This window comes from Colossoma macropomum, unplaced genomic scaffold (genome assembly GCF_904425465.1).
Source record: "Colossoma macropomum unplaced genomic scaffold, Colossoma_macropomum, whole genome shotgun sequence".
In the NCBI taxonomy this organism is placed as follows: domain Eukaryota; kingdom Metazoa; phylum Chordata; class Actinopteri; order Characiformes; family Serrasalmidae; genus Colossoma; species Colossoma macropomum.
Genome location: NW_023494801.1, coordinates 13,785,852 through 13,811,864, shown reverse-complemented (window position 1 = coordinate 13,811,864; position 26,013 = coordinate 13,785,852). Strand labels below are relative to the sequence as shown.

Below are 26,013 nucleotides of genomic sequence, written 5' to 3'. Positions count from 1 at the left end.
CAGTTTTACTTGTTTAGTCTGCATTGCTGCAATAATACTGGTAGCTGGTGATTGCTAACAAGTCTAGAAGGTACAAGGGGTACAAAGTATTAAAAGTTTTAAATTATCTGAAATTTTCTTATGTCAGATGTTCATGTTCACTTAAACAATAAGACATGAGATAAAACATTCACCAAAATAAACCAATGTTCAATAAATAATTGAAATTATTATTAATAATATTCACAATAAAACAGTACTTCTGCCAAATAGTTTGTTAACTTTAAGCTATAGATAAGTCAAAGATGAGCCTATTCTGTGAACAGCACAATGATTTTTAATAACTTGCAGCATTATAGAATTCATGCAGTCATATGTGTATATGTATCATATGTATATGTGTATAAGTTTTTTACTACAGCTTTGAATGTGGCTCATTTTACAGTTTAAAGCATGTGACTTCCAAATAACATTGATGCTTTTATTTATACTGATAAAGCTATGACATCTTATCATTGGCTGATTTCATTGGCCAACTGACATACAGATTGGGCCCTATTCTCTACCACACTGTAGGCATCTGTGTGGCATCATGTTCCCCTCCCATCTCTGGAGTCTTATCAGATGTTACATTATCACATCTACGCGCTGTCTTCACGGCTGCCTGTCCTGCTTTGAACTGTGTTATGCTAAGCTAGGCTTTCAGCGTTGACACTGAAGGCCGTAACTGCGTGTGGTGTAAGCGCTGTGTGCGTGAGAACAGTATGTTCTCCTGCAGTAGAGCTGCTCTTCCTTAATGCAGGTTTATTTCTCACTCTCTCTGTCTGTGTGTTCTCTGCCTCCTCATAATATGCCAGAGCAAGAGAGATTGGAGTGAAGGTTAATTAGCAGGATTGAGGTGAATTATTATCATTTGTGTTGATCTTCCTGGCTGCTCTCATTATTTTCTCTCTCTTTTCAGGTGTTTATCCATATTCTTCACTAGTATATAATCTATATGTCTGCATTTGATTTTTCCTATATGCTGTTTTTTCACTTGTTTGTCCACCTCCTTGTCATTTTAACTCCTGCCTATATCTCCTTGGCCTCTTTCCTCATTACAGAATGACCCTGCCTTGGTCCAAGTGTCTTTTCTTCTTCCTCTTCCTTTACATTTTCTCCCACTCTATTCCCTATTTAATCCACTGGTATATTTACTGCTTCTATATTAATGTGGTTTTGCGGCGTAACTGTAGAGGCTCGCTGTTGATCTGTATTGATAAGGTCTCTGGTGCCTCAGAACGCCTCTTGTTGACAGGCAGAGAGCAGAGTTCTCACTGGATTCTTTGATGCAGAGGCACGCTCTTAAAGCATTAAAGCCTTTGTAAGGCTCCAAACACTCTGGAGGCACAACATGAGCAAGAGCAGGAGTGAGAAATCTCCAGCTTATGCAATAGAAACATCTACCTACTTACGCTATCTCAGTTCCTTAGCCAGAAACCCAGAGCTCCTCCTAGTGGCCAGAAAAGGAACAGCACCAACAAACAGTCCACCGGGACTTTGCTTCACTTTTTATTTTGGACACTAAAACCTTGAGTACCGGCTGACACTGATCCAAAATTTTCTTTAAATACTGCTAAGTTTTAAAATATGGTCCTTCCTGACTGCAGAGGCTTCTTGTTTAAGACATAGTCATCTACTGCAATTCCCTCCTTTCAAGTCGTCCCTCATATGCCTTTTCCCCTCTGTGGAGCATTATGCTGTGGTTTGTCTGGTCCATAACCTCCTGAGGTTCTCCCATGTGACTCCACTGGCTTCCTGTGGAAACAAGAACCAGATACAAAGCTCTGTTTCTTGTATTCCAGATTTCAAAGGACACAGCTTCTAATTACCTGTATACCTTGGTTTAGAACTACGGACCTGCCAAATTGTGTCTTCTGTGTCTGGACTCTTGATATGTCCTTCCTTAAAACTACAAACACCAGTAAAGAGTCCTCAGACCCTTCTAGGCTTTATTTCTGTGAAATTCCTTGAAACAAAAGGGTTAAAGTATTGAAATGCCCAATGGAAAATCAAGATTTTTTTCTCCTGTGGTATCTAGGCAGATACAGCTAAGCAGTCTCTCCCATTGGTGAGGACTTCAGGAGCTGAGCTAAAGACTTTATGTGTCAAATTAATCACAAACATGATTTCAAAGTGAGAGAGTAATCGGTCACATTCTGATTTATAATGAGTGGGACCAATTTTGTGAGAAACAGGAAGTTCTTTAAGCCAGGCACCTGTATGCCAGGACTCTTTACTGAAAGACTCACTGCAAAACTGCTGCATACAGTGTAGAATATATGTTGAGGTCTGTTACAAGCCTTAAATAAAACATGGAATGTCTCTTACAAGTCTGCCCTGCGATGGACTGTGACCTGGGTGTTTCCTCCCTTCTTCCCAGTGACCGCTGGGATAGGCTCCAGCCCCCCCCCCGTAGTCACAGTTCCCCACTGTTACACACGGCCATAAGGCCAGGCCTCACTGCTTTAGTGTCCTCAGTGATGGAACGAACTTCCCCCCGAACTCCATACTGTGCAGTCACTTAGTTTGTTGTCTGAAGACTCACCTGTTCAGACAGTTCCTAGGTTAGCACCTTGCACTTATTCACACTTCATTTCTGACTCATGTTAATTCTCTTTTAGTCTGTTGTACTTCATTTCACAAACTGCACTTTAACTTCATTTCACAAACTGCACTTTAACTTCATTTCACAAACTGCACTTTGTTCGTTTTCCTCAAAGTCTGCATTATTTATCTGTATGTATTCGTCCATAGTTCTGTTTATTGAACTAGATTAAGTTGTGTTATGGCTCTCGTCTCTTAGAATGTAGATTCTTGCAGTATCTCCAGGTACCTTGTATGGCTGTGGCTTCCACGGTTTTATTAGTTGCTCTGGATAAGATCAACTTCTAAGTTGCTAAATGTAAATATAAATTTGAAGCACTTCACTTAAAATGTCCATCTAAAAGTACCATGCCCATATGTCTAAAACAGGAAAGTGCTTATTATTATTATTATTATTAATATTATTTACATATTTAACTCATTATATTAACATTGGGCTACATTTAGTCTCAGCCTCAGATGCCAGTTAATTTTGCCGGTATAGTATTCTGGTTGGTCTAATTGAAATGTGCGTTCATCTATACGTGCGGCCATACAGCAAGTTCTATCAGTCTGATGGGAAAAAAAGTAGCATGCTCTGCACACTGTGACTGAGTCGCTGGATTGAAAAAAAGTTTGTAAATAGCAAAACATCCTTAAAAGTTATTAAAGAGTTCTTTTAACAGTATTTATTAGTTTTCAAGCAAGTTGTGTGTTTGCCAACATGTAACAATTTGTTGTGCGTGGGTTTACTTGGTTGTAGCCTCATTTTCCCACTCTACTTTGATATACCTTATGTTGCATTGCAAGCAGTTGTGTAATATTTTAGTCCAGATTTGATGCAGCAGATCAGATTCATTCTTTTCTCCTCCAACATCTGATCCACCATACTAATATCAACCTGACACTAATACTGGATTCACACCATCTCTAATTTTTATCCCAAATGATTTCAAAGCTTTCACATTGGACTGAATCCAACACATTGGACTGCATCCAAGTAGTCCACACTCCTCTAAAGGAGCAGTGCTGCTCTACTTAAGGACTGCTCTTTATCTTTTATTATATCTTTTTGCTCCAGATCTTTGACGGCGAACCCAGAGACGAGGACACTGAGGTGTGCTTCGTCGACATCGCGTATGATGAGATCCCGGAGCGCTACTACAAAGAGTCAGAGGTAGGAGAGCAGACAAAGAAAGACACCTGTACGCAACCTGTCAAAATAAGGTTGTTGATGTGGGATCAGTTTCCTGCTGAATAGATTGTTATGGAGAAACATGGAGCTGATCCTGTGTCCTAGAATGGACAACACTTTGGGTTAATCCTGCACTAATGTGTATTCTGTTGTGTTCAAATAAATTGAAGTTGTCTTCTCTTCACATATTGTTAATCTGTATAAATGAAATTGAACACAGTTCAAGATGGTTGGTAAAAAATATAACCTCATGATACGGTTTGAAAAATGAAAAATTGTAAGAAACAAAAAAAAATTGCTAAGACAAAGATAACGTTTCACACACTGCACTGCAATAACGCCAGTTAAAGAGACCTTATTATGCTCTTTTTATAATGAAACATGCAGTTCAAGTACTAATGATATACATAGTATACTTACAGTAAATATTGTCATATTACCCACTTCTTTTGTGACTACTGATGTTGGTTGTGCAACGTACTTTTGTAAATTTTCAGATAACAGTATGTCATACAGTGTCAGAAGGCACATAAGCAAGTCTGTTTGAGATTACATAACTCATCACAGTTTGACGCAAGTGTGCACACAGTTTGGATAGTGCTAACAGATGGCTATAAACTTTACTTGTTAGCTACATTAGCCTCGTAGCTCCAGTGCAAAACTAAAGATGTCGGGGGTAAGAGGATAGTTGTGTGAGCAACTGTGTAAATTAGATTTCTAACTATGGGGCACTGCTGGTGACATCCCTTCTTAATAAAAATAAAGCGTGGCCACAGCTTACTAAGGCATGGGCACAGGATTCTAATCCATCCTTTTCCTAATTCATTCCTTAGTTTGCTTGGCTTCCTGTTTATATTAGTGTAAAGGAGTTTGAGCGTGAATCGATAAGAGCTCTGACTCTAATGACACTGAATACTCTAACTGCTAACTTGTTTAAACAGAAAACCCTGATGCTTTCAGTAACTTTGTGTTTACGTACAAACAGAATCAGAAAGAGTTCAAGTTTAAAAACACTGGGCCTCATTCACCAAACGTCCTTAAGAAGAAATTGTTTCTTAACACCCACGTGGTTTTACAAAGATTCTGACATTCACTGATGTTTTTTACTTGGAATTTGTCCTTAGGTAAGAACAGAATCTACACACACTGAAGAGCACAAAAGTGCGAACAACTCTGCGTTTTAAGAACACGTCATGAATCTGATGTAGACTTTCTCTTAGAATCTTTCTTGGGAACAAATAGGCCCAATTTGCAAGCAACACATTCAATTACTTTACTAGATAGCCAAATTAGCAGCTTGTACTTTGATACACTCTATTGTTGGTGCTATATAAAGATGTCATTTATGCATTTGCAGCATTAGTATCAGCTTCATTTATTTTTTCCTCACTGTCAGTGCTGTTCTTTTTTTATATCTATATATCTGCAATTTGTCTATCTATCTACTGTTCTTTACCATATATTTTACTGTATATCTTATTATATATATTTACTGTAGATATTTTTCTACATAGAACGTAGATGTCTGTTCTGTGTATGTTAAGCCTCTAAAAATGAATGTTCGAGTAGCTATTACAGTTATAGTCTACATCATGCCTCACTTATCCTGTCCTAGTAGCACAAAAAGTTTATAAAGGAGCATATCTTGGTCTTCTGTAATTGTTTTCATCCTTTGGATCCCAAGTGAATTTGAGCTCTGTGCAAAATTAGGTGACATCAAGCGAAGAGAAAATGAATTGAGTTAGGTTAATCATAAAAAAGACGGCTAAACCAATGAAATTAAAAACTACCAGCCTTGAGTCAGTCAGGCTTGTTAACCTTTTCAACTGCCTAGTAAAACTTGTTTCATTTTCGTTTCCAGTAATCCAGAGAAATCATTCGTTTGAAAGTATGTCACTGGACAGGATCACATGATGTTATCAGCATTTTGATTGGCTGTTCCCTGAAACTTGTGTCATGTTGAGATGGATGCAGCTATTGAGTTTTACATGAGTTGCAGGACATTTTACATTACGCTCAAGTGCAATTTACATTCATATAGGTTTCAACTTGTAAAATCACTAAGTAGTGGCCATGACTTAAGTACTAAGTAGTGGCCGCGACTTAACTAACTTGTTCCCACGTCTTAAGTCGTGGCCAGACCACACGCTAAGATCTCCCACACCTTGGTAAGTTGCAGACATGCATTATTCTTTGTTAAAAGTGGATGCCACCAGCAGGGCTCCATACCAAACAATTGCTTCGGGTTAGGACAAAATGCAGGTGGTCATCAAACCATATGAACCGTATGAACTGAATCAATGTACCAGCGAGTACATTCACCCTCAAAGGCTCAGTGTAATGATTTGCAACACCATTCTCAACACAGCCATTTGATGTAAGTTGCAGAGAAAAGTACAGATCTATCTTTGGAGCTACATGGATGTTTCTGTCAGAAGCAGAAAAGAGGGACATGAGTATTTTTGTCTTGATATTGAATTACTTTGTCTATAATGGGTTGCTGGTTCTCATCTAAGAGAACATGTGTCCCTGTCATTCCAGACACTGGTGGGTGGAAGGTGTTGATGCTGTTCATGCTGTGACATAAGCGCACGCACACACCTACATGCACACACACTCATACAAACTCAGATACACAACCACAACAGTGCTATCACCTGTCCTTTAAAGGCTTCTTCACAACTTCACTGGCTGCTCAATTAGCCACTAGCCATTAGCCAACACCTGTCCATCATAGTACTGCTGTACTCATGATTTCTCTCTTTCTCTGTCTTTCTCTCTCTCTCTCTCTCTCTCTCTCTCTCTCTCTCTGTCTCTCTCTCTCTCTCTCTCTCTCTCTCTGTCTCATTCTCTCTCTCTCTCTCTCTCTCTCTCTCTCTCTCTCTCTCTCTCTTTCTTTCTCTCTGAAGGTAAGAATGAAGGGCTGGAATATGGCCAAGTGTTATTTTGCTTTAGCAGCAGTCTGTTCTAGCCGAGACTGAGTGGTCAGTGGAGGAACAATGAGCAGTGATCTATTATTAGACTCTGTGGGAAAAGGATGACCGCTCTTCTGCAATCTCCTCGTGCCGTAATCCCCTGGCATACTCTATTGTGTCTTACCGACAAACACATTTAACATCAGAGTGAACACCTTCTCTTGCTTAACCCTTAGAGTTCAAGAGTTATTACTTTTGTTTTGCTATACTATTCAAATGTAATTATAAAATGAATAACATAGTGATGAAGTAATGTGCAAAAGTCAGACACCACGATTCCTTTATTTAATTTCCAATCAAAATGGGCATTAAGTACAAGTTACTTATTTTTCAGGAGATATTTTTAAGGGGATTAATTATAAGATGGGCATAAAAAGGGGAAAGTAAAAAGAACAAGTGAAAAACTGGTGTTCAAAAAATGTGGAAATAATACAGAGAAAATTAGACTCCTGAGACCTAAAGCTGTCACTATCAGATGAGCAGTACTTTCATCTTTGAGAGGGAGGAGAAAATCAAGCTCCACTTCTGATTCAGATCTGGAAAAATCCACAGCTTTTTTTGTCCATCCCTTCACTGTGAGAAGACAACCCCACACTATGAGTCAGATCTACTTGGCCCTCTCCCCAAACAACTGTGGTCCCCTTGACTCACTCTGTAAGTGCTTTGAACTCATCACTGACTATATGGGACAAACCTTTTTCCAGTTGAATAAAGATAAAACAGATTATTGTATTTGGGAATATCAATGAGAGGCACAGACTAGCTGCCTATCTGAATTCAAGAGCCCTAAAATCTAAAGAACTAGTACATAGCCTTGGTGTACAAATGGACTCTGATCTTAGTTTTAGCAGTTATGTCAGAGCAGTTACTAAATCAGCTTTTCATCACCTTAAAAACACAAGATCAGATATTTTCTGACTAAAGCAGACCTCGAGAAACTCATCCGCACCTTTATGTCTAGCAGGATTGATTAATGTAATGGTCTCCTAACTGGACTCCCAAAAAAGACTGCAGAATGCAGCTGCCAGAGTCTCACTAGGAGTAAAAGAAGGGAACACATCACACCCATTCTTAAATCCTTACACTGGCTACCAGTCTGTTACAGAGTAGAAGATACTATTACTGGTCTATAAATCACTCAGTGGTGCAGGACCAGTATATTTATTTCATATGTTGCAGAAATATGAGCCGAGCAGAACTCTCAGATCATTAGAAACTAGTCAGCACAATAACTTTTCATCAAATTCTAAACATCATAAAATCTCCTTTTCTACTTACAAACACATATTTAGACTCTGCACTTTAAACATGATAGTCAGTTAGTCCTGCCAAAGGTAAAGACTAAACATGGAGAAGCTGCGTTTAGCTACTATGCTGCTTTGAAATGGAACCAGTTGACAGAGTGCATCAGAAGAGCCCGACACTGGACACTTTTTTAAATCCAGGCTCAAAACATTCCTTTTCAAGCAGGATTTCAGCTCAGTTTAAACACTGTTGGCGTTTCTAGACCCTTTTCCTCTGTAATGGTGTTTTTTTTTTTGTTTGTTTTTTTTTAATTAGATTTTTTTTAACTATCCTAATTTAATTTCTAATTGAATTTTTTAATTCTATGATTTCCTCTTTCAAATCTATTGTTTTAATCCTGTTTTAATCAAGTTTTGTAAGACACTTCGTAAGACAGCAGTGTTTGAAAGGTGCTATATAAATAAACTTGCCTTGCCTTGAAAGGATATGTTGCTGTCAAGATGCTGTTAAAAAAGCAGTACATTTGCAAACTAAGCAAAGAAGCTGCTGCTGTTCTCAGAAGAATGGACTGACCACCCCAGAGTCCAGACCTCAACATTATTGATTGTGTCTGAGATTACTTGGAGAAGCAGAAAATGCAAATTCTTGATCTTTAAACTGATCTTTAGAGGCATGGAAAAATATCCCTGCAGGTTTCTTTCAAAAACTGAAAGCAAGTCTCCTGAAAAGAATGGACGCTGTAATAAAGGTCATGATGGGACACTAAATGCTGAAAAACAGATTATATTTAGTTGTAAGGATGGTTTTTCCTGTCCTCAAAACAAGACTACATGCACAATAACTTTTCATCAAATTCTAAACATCATAAAATCTCCTTTTCTACTTACAAACACATATTTAGACTCTGCACTTTAAACATGATCTCTGTTTGTTTCAATAAATTATGAGAAATAATTCATATTAAGTTACACTACACACTTTCTTTAGTAAAGAAAATGGTTATATATAGAACCTTTGCATGATTAAAGGGTTCTTTGCATAATAAAAGGTTCTTGAGATTAATGGAGTATGTGCTGTAGATGGTTCTATATAGCACCAAAAAGGGTTCTTCTATTGTAACACGCCTGAAATCATGACAATAAAAGAACCTTTTTGGTGCTATAAAGAGCTCTTTTCAGCCCAGTCTCCATCAATGTGAAGAATCTTTTACGATGCAAAAAAACCCTTTATGCAAAGGGTTCTTTGAGTGTTCATGGTTCTATATAGAACCATTTTCTTTCATCATTCAACCATCATTTTTAAGTGTGTATGGTTTTGTTATTGCTGCTGATAACTGACTTCTAAGGGTTAAACTCCAGAATCTTTCTTGCTCCATTTTTTATTTTAAATATTTAGGATTAACAAGTGCATTTCTATTGGATGTAATAATTTATTGGCCTATCCCAAAGAAAAAAGAACCTCTTCATAGGAAGTGATGTGAATTATTGATATCTCACATAAACAGCATAATGGCAAGTTGAATGGTGTTAGAACCCAACTCAGTTTCCCTCAGCAAGTCTTTAACCACTTCTTTAAATGTATTCACATTGTATCTGTCTATTACTCTTCAAATAGTCATTAAACTTAATCTTTGCATTGATGGATTTCAAAACTACAAAATAATTAGAAATAAATGAATATTTAGGTTGAGTAGCTTACATTGCTGCCCTGGTACATCAGCACAGAAGTGCATCAGTGAAAAAGTGGTAAATGGAATGAGCTAGAGCGTCTCGGGTTTCAGTCCGTCTGCCTGGCTTCCTGTTTATGAAAGTATAAATGGGTTTGAGAGTGAATCAGTGAAAGAGCTCTGTCATTTATATCATTGAATACTCTAATTGCTAACTTGTTTAAACAGAAAACACTAATGCTTTCAGTAACTTTGTGTTTACTTACATACAGAATCTGCCCACATGATGCGCGTAATCTTCCCAAACACCCCACAGAAAGGATGTTGCATGAAGCGCTGGGATTCAATCAGCTTTTCAGTCATTTTTCATCACTATTAGTAACCACCAAATAACACATTTACAATTTTGATTTGATTTTATGGTTATTATCAGTGTGCTTCTGCAGTGTGAGCACAGTGGAGTGAGGCTGCGCATGATATGGATGAAATTCATATTGGGATTATATTGCTTCATGCTGCAATTGCAGCATGCCATGGAATTGATTTTTGAGAGGCTTGTGGTTTTGCTGAAGTGCACATTAATGTGATGTATTTCTGAATTTATTAAAGTGCGCAAGCACTCTTTAAGACTGCGAGTGTGTGGACATGTATCATATCTTTGTGAGAGTGTTGCTGACATTCTTGCCATGTTAATGCTCTCCCTGATATTAGATTGTCACCAGTGCATTGAACTGTGGGATAAATACCGCTTTGTTCAGTGTTTATTTAGTGTGGTCTTGTGCAGAAAAGTTTTTGAAACGCTCATAAAAACAGAGCGCAGTGTTTAATAAATTGTGCAACAGTACAAAAACATATTTGATGTTTTACTTTACAAACTTTATTTATGTTTTATTTGTTGTAAATATACACTCATTCCAAATTTGATGCCTGCAACACGTTCCAAAAATAAGCATGTTTATTACCATGTTACATCACCTTTCCTTTAACAACACAGTACCTTTCCTTTACCTTTCCTTTAGCAACACAAAATCCAGTTTTGAAAGCAGAATTTTTTGCCATTCTTCCATTATATGAGCCTTCAGCTGCGCAACCTTTGTCATATTTTGCGCTTGATGTGCCTCACAGTTTCAATGGGAGACAGTTCTGGACTGCAGGCAGGCCAGTGTAGCACCTGCACTCTCTGCATATGTAGGCATGCTGTTGTAACACATGCAGAATGTGGTTTGCCATTGTCATATTGAAATAACATGGACATCCCTGAAAAAGTTGCTATCTAGAATTCAGTATATGTTGCTCCAAAATGTGTATATATCTTTCAGCTTTAATGATGCTTTCACAGATATGCATTTCAGCCATGTCAAGGACACTAATACACCCCCATACCGTGACAGATGCTGGCTTTTGAAATTTTCGTTGGTAACAATCTGGATGGTCCTTTTCTTTCTTTTTTAGCCTGGGAAACATGATGTCCATTATTTCCATAAACAATCTGAAAGGCTGACTTTTGTGACCACAATACACAATTCCACTGTGGATCAGTCAATTTAAGATGAGCTGGGGCCCAAAGAAGTCAGTGGTGTTTTTTGGTGTTGTTTAAATGTCACCTCCACTGTGCATAGTACAATCTAAACTTGCATGTGTTGATGCAGCAGTGAATGGTATTTATTGACATTGGCCCATGTGGTGATTTCCATCACAGAAGCATTGCGATTTTTCATGTAGTACACCTGAGAGATCAAAGGTCATAAGCATTCACTTGTAGATTTTGGCCCTCTCATATTTCTCTGGGTTTCCTGAATCTTTTGATGATATTATGCACCATAGAGTAGATTAATGTTGATCTTACACAGTTTAATTATTTGCTGACCCAGTTTTTGCAAAGTGGTGAAGCTTGATCTGTCCTTGCTGATAAACGACTAGGCTTTTTGTGGAGGCTCCTTTTATACCCCAGCATGATTGAATTACATCTTTTTTGATTACATTTTGATTTACCCCTTAGCCAACAACATTTTGGAAAGTGTTGCAGACATTAATTTGAGAATGAGCATATAGTTACAAAACAGTTACTGAAATTAATTAATTATTTAATTACAGGTCAAGTTTGTATTTATATAGCACCTTTTTAAAAGGTGGCACAGTTTGTCCACAAGCTTTCTTTCTTAATTTTTTCATTTTGTTTTCAAGTAAAAATGTTGCTGAAAAAATAAGACAGTAAAACCGAGGTAGGTCTGTTTATTCGCAAATGTACAATTGCAAGTCTTTTCCAGCTACCTAAGTGAAGAAGATCAGTAATATAAAACCTAGGTAAAAAGATACTAATCAGTCAATGGGGGGAAAAAACACTTGAAAAGAGCTGATAAGAAAGCATGCAAAGATCTTTTTTTTTTTCTTAAAATTGCAGTGATCACCCCTCAAACAACTAAAGACTTGATTGGCAGTACAAGATGACGCACTTCTCTGTTTATAGGCAATCTGTCTTCCCGAACGTGCGAGTCGGACTCATTAGCTTAAAAGAAAATGTTTGATTAATGGTAGCCTGCAAGATGAAGATAAAGAGGGACCTCCTATTGTGCCACTCCACGAGTCGTCCCACAAAATGCCTTCCGATGAACGCAGCCATTAATTATAGATCAGTGACTGATGTAAGGCCTCATTGTCATTCAGTGCATATGGACAGCCCCTTCATTGCTCAAGCAGATTGAAATGGATGATGATATGCTGTGAGATACATCATTAAAGTAGCTGATGAAATGTACATCCAGATAGAGTTTATGTGCAGCACGAATACAGACGAGAACCATGCTGAGGTTTATAAGGCAGTAGTTGTATTGATTCAGAGGGAAGGCGGTAGACTCAAAGACTCATGGGAGGGAATCATTACTGAGATGTTTTTTGTACACTGTTTAAATCTTCTTTAGGACCTGCGCTACTTTAAGTCAGAGAAAACGGCTCGAGGTTTGCTGCAGGAGGGCTGGAGGGACACGCAAGACCCCATCATGTGCTCCTATAAGCTGGTGTCGGTGAAGTTCGAGGTGTGGGGGCTGCAGACACGTGTGGAGCAGTTTGTCCACAAGGTTTTTTCTTCATTTTTTCTTTACAAAAGAATAGCATGTTCACAAAGATGACTGTTTATTAGGTACATCTACCATTTCTAGGCTAATTGGCCACTTTATTGTATGCAAAAGTTTGGGCAACTCCGGTCAAATTACGTTTGGTTGATTGGAACAAACTTAAAAAGTACATTCTCCGTAAATTTTCTATTTATTTGCGGAGTTAACTTAATGGAAAAAAGCATAAAACTATGCCTTAACATTTGTGCAGGCCACATTTTAGGATTTATTTTTTCCCAATGTGTTCAATTCATCAACTAAACAGTAACTGTACATTTAAAATGTGCAATGTTAACTTATTTTCACTTACAAAGTCAACATAACACATCATTTGACCAGGGTACCCAAACTTTTGCATCAGTTGTGATTAATAAAGGAGATATTAGTTATAATTTTGCCTTTCTTGTATGTCTTAAGGCTACTTTCAACAATGAATATCAAGAAAAAAAAAGATTTTTTTTTTTCAAAAACAGTCTATAATGCATTTTGTAACAAAGCCCATTTTAGTGTACCTAATATTATGGTTGATGAGTGTAGGTATAAGGTAGACCCCCTAAAGTCCCCTTATATTGTGATTTACAATTTTATACCTGTAAAACATTAACCTTCTTTACAGCACTAACTTAGTTGAAACATGGGACCCATATGATCCTAGCTGTTCCACTGGAATGCACTTGTGTCCACAACGTTAATGTTCTTCTCCTACATGTTCCCCTTACCCCCTTTTTCCCCTCTCCCGAGTGTCCCTCAGTGCTGTTCGCCCTTGCCTGAGGATTTTTCTCCTCCCCATACCCAACCGCATCCATTAGTCATATAGACATACTAAGTGTGATGTATATTAATCATACCTCCTGTCCTTGTCTTCGTGTTGCTGTGAACTAATGAAGTCTTCCTGACCAGTTGTTCTCTCTCTCTCTCTAAAGGTGATCAGAGATGTCCTGTTACTGGGTCACAGACAGGCCTTCGCTTGGGTGGATGAGTGGATTGGTAGGTAGACTGACTATCAGTGCTTATTGTCAGGATTTTGCAAGGGTGTGTTTTGTTGGCTGTAATTTTAATAGTACTTTGGTGACAGGAATGATTGACTGATCATGATCATGGCAGATAGCCAGTGAGGTAACCTAAAGCAAAAAATGCAAAATATGCAATATAAAAGGCATTTTTTGCTCATTAATGGGCCAAACTAGCATTTTAAATTTTAAATCAGATGCTTATTTAAATAACACATTAAATGAAGGGCTACACTGAAAGTAAAAGGCAACTGGCTGTTTTGCACAGTCATGCATAATCATGCTACAACATGTTGGTATAGGTGTAGCAGCAGCATAAAATACCTTTAATAGCTGCTAATCTATTAGTCTTCTCTAACTTTGTTGTATGTTTGTAGCCGTCTGCCACATGTTTTCAAATATAGTCATTGAACATTGTGTTCTCTACATTACCAGTGTTATCAAAAAAAGCATACATCAGTTAAGGCTAACATAGTGAATGTTTGTCTGCTATGCTAGAGCTCTGCACGGGCATGAAATTGAAGCCCATTCTCAACCCACACCTGCCATTTTGAGACTCAGTCAGGCCCAACTGGCACAGCTAAACTTGAAACCTGAACCTGAACCAGAGCCACATGCATAGACTAACGTTAACACAAGATGGATTATCACTGACACAGCTTTACAGTGCTTTGCTTTGTTACTAAGAGCTTGTGTTGATCGGTGGAAAATGCCATGCTGGATAAACTGGTATTTTACACATCTGTCATAAAGAAACTGTATTCATTTGTCAGTATATTTTGTGGAATTGCTGGTTGTATCTGGCAGAGAACAGCATCCACCCTCTCTGATCATCTGTTAGCCCTGCTGCACTAAAGTTCCTCTCGCTACTGCTGCGAAAGTCTTAACACACTTCAGGCGAGATTAACAATCAAGGGGAAAGATCTTCTGTGACCTTTTCCACTAACCCAACACATTCATGATGTGACTAAAACTATATTGTTGATCTTCATGCATGGCTTTGGTCAGGAACATGTTCACCCACTCTCCAAACTCTGCTATTCCGAACACAGTTGTATACTAAAGCTACTACATAAAAAAAAAAATCATGCAATCGTTAGAAAGCAAGCCCAAGCCTGGTTGGGTTAAAATCAGACTTGGATCAGGTAGCAGACCTCTACTTTATGCTCTGAATGACACTGTACAAAATGGGACGTTACCTTGTTAAGCAAATTCAATGTATGTTGTGTGTAATAATTTTTTTCAGAATGGGCAACGGCATATCTTGATTCGTGCATCAGTTCATTTAACCCTTTTTTTGGCAAACTGTATTTTTGTGCCATGGTACAAAGGCCCTGCCATCAGTACATTAATACACTGAATAATCCAACAGACAAACATGTATGTTCCCCGCTTTTTCAGGGGAATAACCACGTGTTTGTTTGAAAATCAATTCTTCGTTTCAGGTGTCTTCAGTTAATATCAGTGGTGATGGTAACACATCTTGGACTTTTACTAAATTCCTTTTGCTTTAAGTGACCCTATACTTTAATCATGTTTATTTTATTAAAATGAATGATTGAACATTTTATTTTGTCACTACAAAAAAAAAACAATGATAACACTACTGAAACTTTACCAACTGTTTCAGTGGCGACTGTTTCTATTGTAACAATTTAGCTCATTTTAAACAGAACTCAAAAACACTAACCAGTTCATGACTAGCAAGCACAGCTTTAAAGAGCTTTCACAATATTTTTTTATTAAAACACAAAAAAATACTTAAGTGCAGAAAATCTGTTTCTGTAGTGACAATTCGTAATATTACACGCTGATTTTCAGATTTTGTAACACATGTACATCATGTCACATACTGCTTAGGGACCCTGTGGAATGGAATACAGCTTTTGTGTTTCGGTAGTGACATGATAACAAACAGCAAGTTTTTTTTTTTTATTATAAATAAACTTATGATAAATCTAAATCTTTTAATTCCACCTTAAAAGAAGTTTTTAAGAAAAAAATATTTTTTAAGAACAGCAATGGAAAATGTTTGGAACAGCTGCCTCCTAATAGAAACTACCATATACATGATAATTTTGTATATCTGTAGCTAACTACTCTCTTATTTAATGCCTTGGGTTATATAGATCATAATATAATGCAAGACATTTATGGTCTGAACGCTTAATTTGAACTAATTTGGTAGAATGGCCCATATCTATATAGATATGCCTAGAAATCGAATAAAGTTAAATATCATCTGATTTTGTTAGTATATATGAGCTGAGCCATGTTTTTTTCCTCTCCTTGCCTTGGCCCCACCCTTATTCTTCACCACCACATCACTAAGCCTGTCCACCATTCTTACTAGCAAACTTTAACCAGTGTGGGATTGCAGGACAGAAGTTTGTCAGATGTCGTGATCCAAGCAAAAGAGCTTTTGTCCTTACCATTCGACTTCACGACTTGACTTTTTTTCATATTTCTTCAGTTTTCAGAAAGTGTTCTTCACAATTTTTTTCTCTTTATTTTATAAAAAAGCCTTGGACTGCTTTGTAGTGTGACTAAGAGACTTTTTGTGTTCTCTGAAAGACATGACGATGGAGGAGGTGAGAGAGTACGAGCGTGCCACGCAGGAAGCCACCAATAAGAAGCTGGGGACCTTCCCTCCGGCCATCTCCATCAGCGAGACGCCCCTGCCGGGCTGTGGCCGCAGTGGACCCTCCAGCGCCCCGTCCACCCCGCTGTCCACCGAGGCTCCGGACTTTCTCTCTGTGCCCAAAGACAGACCACGGAAGAAATCTGCCCCGGAGACCCTCACTCTTCCGGACCCAGGCAGAAGGGACTCCGGCTACAGGCTGCCCAGCCTCTTCTCCTGGGGCTCCAGCTCTGCCCAGCCTGAATGACCCCCAGCAGGATGGGTCAGAGTTCACAAATGCAGAAACGTGTCCACTAGACACAGATGAGCGAGCCAGTCTCTGCTTAAACAAGGAGAGAGAGAGAGAGGGGGAGGGGGAGGGAGACACTCAGATGCTCAAACACACTCGCAAAGTGGCTTTCCAACCTCTCCAACCTCAAACACTACACAGGAACTCAGCCAAGATCTACAGTAGGCCCGACGAGCGCACCAACTTTTCAGAAGCATTTTAGTCCACTATTAATGATATCTCAGGAGTCGTTGCTTTGACGCAGAGATCGAGTTTTTGAAATTCTTGCAGTTTCCAGGCTTCTGTAGTTTTGTCTTTTCAGAAGGACTATTCCAGTGTCTACAATTCGAGTGGGAAATAAAAAGTAATTAGTTGCTGTTCTAAGAAAACCATGTATCTCGAACATGGTAACTTGAAGGCAAACGTTCTTTATGTACGTTATTTAATAAAATATTATTCCATGTCATTTTGGACCATTTTTCAAATGAAAAAAAAGAAGTTACATGGTTTGATATGACAGTAACGGCTTGCTTTTACTGGTCCTCCTTGTTAAGTACATTTCTGAGAAGGACTCTTTTTCCAGTGCTTTCTTGGTAACATTTTACTTGAACACTGCTATGTAACATTGACATAACCATGCCATAAGCATGTCATGACGGATGTCATATGCGGTCATGAGTTACTGCTGTCATTACAGATTATTTGCATTAATATAACAGTGTCATGTACCGGTATCAGTAACTGTTATGACATGTTTGATAACTAGAGAATACAGCAAAAAAAATATGTGACATAAGCTGTCATGACATCAAACATTGTGGCATCTGTCAGGACAGTAACCAGTAATGGTAACATGACAGTGTTATATAATCTGTCATGACAACTCAGGCTTATGATGACTCAAGCATATGACATAACATGTTTATGGTATGGTAATGTCAGTGTTATATACCACAGTTCAAGTAAAGTGTTAGAGTTTTGTTTAGCTGTTCTGCTGTTCTTCTCAGTGAATATTCTTGTGGTTTTCTGTTTGGTTGTTTATTTTCTGTTTAGACTGGCTTTTTAACACCCCTTTCTGGTAACAGATTCAGTGACCCACCTCCTCAGTTTGTTTGCTATGTTCAGAGTGTTGCTGAACATATGATTACAATAGCTATACTACCGTTTCTAATAATATATAGCTTAATTTTTTAACACTTCCTACTCTGGCTTTGACTGATTGCTCTGCAGAGCTAAAAAATGATGCCTATAACTCCTTATTCCTTACTATAATGTCCTAAATGAACTTGATCCTGCTATTCGTGTCTCAGTCTGTTGCTGGATTTATGGACTGCCATGCATCAGTTTAAGTAGTATTCTATCATGTAAGCTAATTGATTGTACTATATTTTACACAATATTTCCATGGTTCAATGGTATGTAATGAATTGTAGTATATGAATAGAAAAAATTAAGTTCTTCAAGGAATGCGTTTCAGGATATCTGAGGATTGCTGTATAAAATGTGTAAGAAGTGCTTGCTGCTGGACGCTGTGTACTTTGCAAACTGAAAGGCTCTTTATTCTTGCTAGTTCATTCATATCTGTTCTTTCAGAATACACGTTATTTTCTATGGAAGCTGATCGTCATAAGAACCCATACTTCTTGATGTTAACATCCATTGTGAAAATAAAGCTTTTTCCCTCTACTGGACACTGTTGTCACTTTGCTTTAGTTCCACATCCACTATATGTCTAAAAGTTTGTAGACTCCTCATCCAGCATTTCTTCTGAAGTCATGGGTATTAACAAGGAGTTTGTGCTCACAGCCTTTACTCTTCTGGGAAGGCTTTACACTAGATGTTGCAACACTGTGGTGAGGATTTGATTGCATTCAGCCGCTACAGTATTAGTGAGGTCAGGTACTGATACTGGATGACTAGTTCTGGGTCACAAAATCTGCTCCAACTCACAGGTATTTGATGGTGTTGTGGCACTCCAGAGAATGCAGTTGCACAGCTCCACAGCCCATTTTTGTCTTTAAAGTTTAGTTGGAGAGATGAAACGTATCATGTACTCCCTCTAGTGGATAGAGCCTTTAAGGCATGATTTAGTGATCAGGTTTCCCTCTGATCCCCTACAGCTGTAGTTCAAACCTGCAAGAATTTGTTGGTAGCCTCTGATCACAAGCAGAGAAAACAGGAATGACTTTGGTTTATTGATCAGAAAGAATTAGAATAACCTGAGCTACTCTGAAGTGTTTTACTTCAATAAAATAGTGAACCAAATAGAGGTAATCAGCATAGGAATTACCTTCGTTACTAGATCTAAGTAAAACAAACATGAACGAACATGAAATATGTGATATAATAAATTCACACGAACAATATTGAAAAAATGTTGATATTTGCGACTAAATTACTCTATAGAGCTTATATACATAAACTTAGTCATACACTTTCTCTTCACAGTAGCACTAACACTGCACCAACTAACCCCATAGCCCAGCACAGAATAGTACCAACAACACAACTGCACATCATTAAGCTAAAAACTATAATTTATTTACATTAAAAGTCTCTGTTACTGTGAACGCAGTGCTGACCAGTCTGAACGCTGAACACAGTCTCCTCGCACTGCATGGCCACGCCTCCCGCGCTTCTACAGCACGAGCCAGGAGTGGGACTGCAGTATTGTTATGATTTTGTATTGTACAATACAATATCTTAGGATATTGTTTGATACAACAAAGATGAATCAATTATAAATGAAAGATGAATGAATGATAATATCAATAATCCTAACATTGAGACAACAGGTTTGTGGACATTTTAAACCACACTTTAGCCCATTTGGGAGAAGTCTGTTGAATAGTCCTCCTACGGCAAAGATCTAGGATTAGGTCAAATACATCCTGAGAATTCTGTCAGATTTGGTCTAAGTGGTTAGTATATATAAGACCCCAGCGACCAGAACTTGTCGGTTTTGTAGGCTTTTTATGACCTACCTTTTTATTTCCTCTCCTCTCAATTAAAGAACACGCTTCCACTTTTGTAATGTAAATAGTTTTTTAAGGAGCTAATCTGAAGGGAAAGTCAGAAATTTTCATGTTTTTAGTTGGAATAACACCCCCCCTCCTCATTTTTTTCTCTCTCTCTCTCTCTTTTCCTTTTTTCTTTTCCTCTTCCTTTATAATGATTATTGATATGGAGGGTATTATCAAAATATGTTTATCATAAGAAAAGCAAAGATTAGGAAATGAGGATTGTGTGTATGTAGGTATTTATGTATTTATGTGCATTTATGTGTATATAGGTATATGAAAGCATACAAGCATTGAAAGTAAAGCAACTGAATAGGCCCATAATGGAACTGTCCTTAGATAGTCATAATGTTCTTTTCAAAAGACTTTCCCCAATAAAAAGAAAATTAAAAAAAAATACATCCTGAGATTCCATCGAAATATAGATTTTCTATAAACATACATATAATGCCATCAATTATATAGTACATGTGTTTAATATTCACAGCAGAAAACAATACTTCATACTTTTACTAATTATTTGTACTTGCGTGTGTCTTTTATTTTGAAAGCCAGTTACTGCCGGCGGGGTCACAGGTCTCCCCGTAAAAATCAAAATAGCTAACCATCCATTGCTGTGACAGTATCGTCTTTTGCCCAGACCGCTTTTAACTTCATAAATCTTCTATGTGTGCTTTTTAACAGTAAGAGTGTAAGCGTTTTTATCAATTAACGTATATTTCTGAACTGTAGCTAAAACTGAGAAGAGTAATTGATACAGCTCGTTGAGTATCCAGTGCTAGCTAAGGTTCTGTTTTGGTAGCTTTGGTAGCTACATTTACATACCGTCTGTTATAGCTGGCTGGCTAATATTTCAGGAGTTGTTATTGGATACACTTCATTGTAAATCCTCCACAACACATCAGAATTGTTAAATAGCATGTATTAAGTCGTGATACGAGTCAATATCTGGGTATGAAATGTTAGCAAATTATCAGTAGCAAATAATTAAAACATGGAGCATCGCCGCGGTAAAACACGGCACTCGGACGCTCCTCGAAGCGGTAACGGCGCCCCGTATCAGCATAAAAGAGACAGAGACGCTGAGGGTTGTGCTTCTAAACGTTTTCGACCAGGTGGTCAAACATTTTGTTCAGTTCCCCAGTCCCTGAGTACACGGAGACAGCTGTACGAGCGCGACTTTCCAGTATACAAACAGCCTGTGGAAGTTGGATTCTTTTCTCTGGATTCAGAGCGTAACTTTTTCAGCGACTCTAGACAGCTCCGGTATTACTCTGACCCCGGTAAAAGCCCTAATCTCAACCTGAGGGACGGTTACCGCGACCGCTTTATAAAAAGGGATGAAAGTGTGAAAGAGAGGCTTGACCATTTATTACGGTGGATTCTGGAGAACAGAGCCAAACTCCACTCAAGAAATGCTGCCACATCATCAGCCTGGTAAGGATGTTGCCTCATTAGATCCTTTGGCTCTTAAATGGGCCTGTTTTCTGCATTTTACTTATATTGTTCTAAAGTCCACTTATATGTGGTTAAGACAAAAATACATTCATTTTCACCTTACCCTTCTCACACTTGTCCCTTAAAATGCAGGCTATTTTTGTTACTATGCCTTTATATATGTAAATGACATCTGTTCTGATCGGCCCTGTGTTGTGCACAGTAGTCAGGGCTAAAACACCTAACTTCAGTGTGCATTGGCAGGGCTAAACTGCTTTAGGCTGAGTAGGACCGCCTACCCCCCTTACTACCCTAGAAGGGGGATATATGTGTGTGCTGGTTTTTATGACATCACAAAAACTGAATTCAAAATGAGCTGTAAGACTAAGGAGTGAATGGTATGTTCTGCAATTTTAAACATGTTTACTGCTATACTACATCAGACTCTCTTACTGTTTAAAAAAAAAGGCCAGGGTAAAATGTGTTTCCATGTTATGGGCACATGCTGTCCTGTTTTGGGCTGTGTGCCAGAAAGTACTGAACCACATTAATTTCCAGTGCTCTAGGTGTAGACTTTGTGACATGGCGAGGCCACTTAACCAAGCTGTTGACCACTCCATATGAGACCCAGGAGGGATGGCTGCTGGCCGTGTCGAGATTCAGTGGCACTCTTTACATGAGTGAAGTGGAGACGGAGGCTGCCCAAGTGAACAGAGAGAACCGCACGGAGAGGCATGAGGAGATGATGTACTGGGGTTATAAGTTTGAGCAGTATGTCTGTGCAGGTATTATAATTTTCAAAATAATTATATAAAATAAAAATATTATCACTAGTTTGATAGAAGTTGTTCTCAAAGTGACAATTTGGCAAAATGTCCATTTACCTCAGATGTTGTTGATCAGTCAAGATGTATTTGATGTTTGCTTTTTTATTTTGGACAATAAGCAGCTAAAAAGTAAACCTGTTCACCAGCAGTTAACAAACTTCTTTAATATTTTTTGTTTTTCTCTTCTTTTTAGATGATGTGCATAGTGTTCCAGATGGAAGTGGAGTGGTCAACACTAATGAGGCTTTCTGCACTGTGGTCCAGACTCGTCTGGCTGATCATAAGCTGCTTTTCTCTGGGGAGGTGGACTGTCAGGACAAAGACCCCAAATCTCCTCCAGCTCCAGCCTGCTACGTTGAGCTCAAAACCTCTGCTGAAATCTGTACCCCAAAACAGCGCAGTAACTTCCACAGGTGTGCGTTTAGACCAGGGGCGTTCTGTCTTATCCACAAAGTGCCAGTGTGGCTGCAGTGCAGAGCAATTGATTACACAAGTAAAATCAGATGTACTGCAGCTACACTGGACCTTTTTCTCTTTCCTGCTTTAGACTGTCTTTATGCTTTTGATGAATTTTGGCCACTAGGTAAAGTCTTCATTTGTTTTTTTTATAAAAATTTTGGTTGATAGAGCATATTAATATTAAACTGGGGTTTATTTTTTATTTCTGTGACTGTTTTAATGATTATTACTTGACTGACATGTAAAAATAGTGCTGTCTTTTTCTTAGTCATTTTGCCAATTATAGAACAAAAAAATGGTAATATATTTCTCTCATAGATACAAGCTGCTCAAATGGTGGGCACAGTCGTTTCTTCCTGGAGTTCCACGAATAGTCGCTGGCTTTCGAGATCAGGATGGAGTAGTAGTTTCCGTAGAGACGTTCCACATCTCCAAAATATCCCAGCTCATCAAGGTTGGTTTGGATTAATAACTTGACTATAAAGTAAGAGTCTATCCCTTCAAATTAGGATGATGTAAAAGGAAATCTGGAAATGTCAACTCAAGTCAAGTCAAGAGGCTTTTATTGTCATTCCGACTATGTACAAGTACACCGTGGAGCGAAATTACGTTCCTCCAGGAACAAGGTGCAACAAGGAACAAAAAGTACAAAATTACAAAAATTAAGCTAGAAACAATACAATAAATAAGATAAATTAAACAGACATTAGACACAGTAAACAGACCGGACAGTGTAGCACCGACACAGCACAGATTTCTGGACATGAAGTAGTGGAATAAGGTGCAGACATATTTAAAATGATGTGATCTGTAAGTTACGTCAGATAACATACATAAACACAGCAGTTACTGAGGTAGTAAAACAGTATTGTTATGAATGGGGTAGTTGCCGGATTTAATATTTGAATTAAATTTTATTGGGTATAAAAACAGTAACACTTGTATTGTTTCAATTTTTTAATGACTTTGATTACCAAGTCTTTTTATAATCACAGGGGGAGTCTATAGTGTACCGCTACAGAACGCGTGAGAACAGTGCTGATGATTTCATAATTATTTAAACTGTAGTTGATTTCTTTGATAAAATGTCTAATCACTATAATGTATAATGCTTTTTAAGTGGGGTGTAATTAGATTCAATTTATGAGCTGATAATTTGATTCAATTTATGAGACTTGGTTCGCAGTTCAGTATTCTTATGATATTTTGAACATAATTTGAGTGAAATGATTAGAACCATGATGTTGGTTAATGTTGTTGGTTAATGACACTAGAGCTGGGAAGGAGGAGGACCGCTGGAGTGAGTTGTTGATTTGTGATGATTATTTGCAGACTTTTGTGTTTAAACCATGCAGTTGCATTACATGGCACAATTAATAGAATGTCCTTTCTAAACAAGGCATTGTTACATCTTTACAGTGCATATGTGCAGCTTTACCTTTTAAATTTTTTCAGTGTATTTTTGCAATAATACTGAAACCTTTAATAATTTTGGTCGCTGATATCATAATAGGAAATTTTCATTTCTTCTGGTCATGAAAATGAGTTATGTAAATCTCTGTTTCTCTTATAGAATGAGTACAACTGCTGGAAGCCGACAGTCTGCATGAACTTCTGCAGTGATTTCCTGTCCTTTGTGAAATCTGTTGTAAAGGAAGACAACCCAAGGTATGGAGTTTGCTTGTTACACAGATTTACTCATATCTTTCTCCTGGTTGCAGAGCGTACATGCTTAGTTTTTCCTAACATTGTCTTTCAGATTGGTGTACCTGTTTGCTTGGGAACCACACAGAGATGTGACATTCTCTGCTCACAGAGACTCTGAATATACATTCCTGCCAGACTGGTATGTTAAGGAAATAGCAAGTCACCGCGCTCCAGAGACACGCCACTAACCTAACCCTGAAAATGAACTGTTATCTGTACATATTTAACTGCTGAAGCTGGTTGTGCCTTCCTGTGGGTCAGCTAGTTTCTTATCAATGGATTGAATGACGCTGACCCTGTGATGTGTAATTGTATACCAATACTGTGGTACAATTTTACCACCCAATTCGAAGTTGTTTGGTAATGCAATGTCCAAAATACACAGTAGTCTCCTTCACACAGCCAGGCATAATTTTTAATTCTTCATGGACACTTTTAGGTCTTGGAGGTGACTTGACCGCTGTTGAGATGAATATTTGTGAGATCTGTTTTATGGATTAAGGTGGGGAGACTAAGTTACATTAAGAAATGCGATCAGGACTTGTTCACTGTGGTCTGGCTGTCAGTGACAAGCAGTTGCAAAATAAGTGGTTTACTTTTTTAAAAGTTTGTCTCATTGTCTCTTGTTTAAGATTTCTATGTATGCTGTTATCAAAGTTACATTAATATGATCAAAAATCATTTAAAGGGCCTATATCATCGAAAAACAAAGTGTTTACATCTTCACAAATGTTTGACATAGGATGTAAGGATTGTTGCTGCAAAAACAGCCTGTTTTGAATTCTTTGTTTTTTTAATGTCACAAAAAGCAACATTTACATATATTCCCCCTATTCAGCTTATAGCAGTTTAGCCCCACCTATTTACTCTGAAGTTACAGGGAGGAATGATGCATTCAAGCCATATCAGTCTTACAGGCACAGTAACAAAAACATCCTGTTTAATTCTAAGGGATGAAGAAATTTTGGAAAATGGTCATGTAAAAATGAATTATGACTGATTTTGGTACATAACCTCATAGAAACCTCATACCTGGACCTCAGAGATGTAGGGTATGGGCCCTTTAAAGCCTCAAACATAAACTATCCAAGAAAACAAAGCAATAAACACTTAAGTCTCTCTTGCATTCATGAATTGTACTAAGCTCAGTGTAAATAAACCATTTGTCTGTTGTAAGATTCAGTATGTTCCCCTAATGAGTGTAACTCATTATTGTTTCTTGCTTTATAAGGCACGCATGAACAAGGTTTTTTCCTGCCAAACTACCTTTTAATACAAGTAGAATCTATATCTGATTTAATTTCACCATGACCAAAAAATTTACATTCAAGGAAATTAGTTAAAGAAAAAAAGTTGCACAAATAAGGGTGAATCGCACACAAGGTGTTCAAGTACGAAGACTGTTGATATTATAATTATAATGTAAACAAGTTTACATTGTCTGAGTAGCTCTGATTGATTAATCCCAGCTTCAGTGAGATGTAGAAAATTTTGTTGGATAATACAAATTAAGTGATTACATACTAATTTTACATGAAATTAAGTAAATTTTTTATACTTAGTAGCATCATGTACGTATGTCCACATACAAAATTGTCATTATACAAATTAAATGTTCATAAAACAAATCAACATCACAGATATTGTTATTCTTTTACACCACTTGAAGTTCAAAAACTAATTGCACATTTACAGTGAGATTCTATTTAACTCAGGCATTTAACACAAGGACAGATACAGATCATTTGAGGCTTTGCATAAAAAAGTCAGCAGTGCTGTGAACAATTACATTCTTTTCTACAAACAGTGCCTTCTTCTCCCTTTACTGGTCACATGTACTGATGGTCAG

General features: G+C 37.8%; 2 protein-coding genes across 2 annotated transcripts in view; both read left to right on the top strand.

The window, feature by feature from the left end:
- pitpnc1a (phosphatidylinositol transfer protein cytoplasmic 1a) overlaps positions 1–18,405 on the top strand; it is a 120,091-nt gene extending 101,686 nt beyond the window's left edge. Inside the window, exons 6-9 of the mRNA XM_036590368.1 lie at positions 3,686–3,781; positions 12,604–12,759; positions 13,719–13,782; positions 16,380–18,405. Of these exons, the coding sequence (XP_036446261.1) occupies positions 3,686–3,781; positions 12,604–12,759; positions 13,719–13,782; positions 16,380–16,693 (630 nt within the window). The 3' untranslated portion in view covers positions 16,694–18,405. The remainder of the gene's footprint in view (positions 1–3,685; positions 3,782–12,603; positions 12,760–13,718; positions 13,783–16,379) is intronic.
- Positions 18,406–20,299: 1,894 nt separating this feature from the next.
- Positions 20,300–25,340, top strand: dxo (decapping exoribonuclease). The gene is made up of 6 exons (XM_036589917.1): positions 20,300–21,171; positions 21,730–21,956; positions 22,192–22,411; positions 22,776–22,911; positions 24,031–24,125; positions 24,217–25,340. The coding sequence occupies exons 1-6, from the start codon at positions 20,729–20,731 to the stop codon at positions 24,350–24,352; spliced, it is 1,257 nt and encodes a 418-aa protein (XP_036445810.1). The 5' UTR covers positions 20,300–20,728; the 3' UTR covers positions 24,353–25,340.
- The last annotated feature ends 673 nt before the right edge of the window (positions 25,341–26,013 follow it).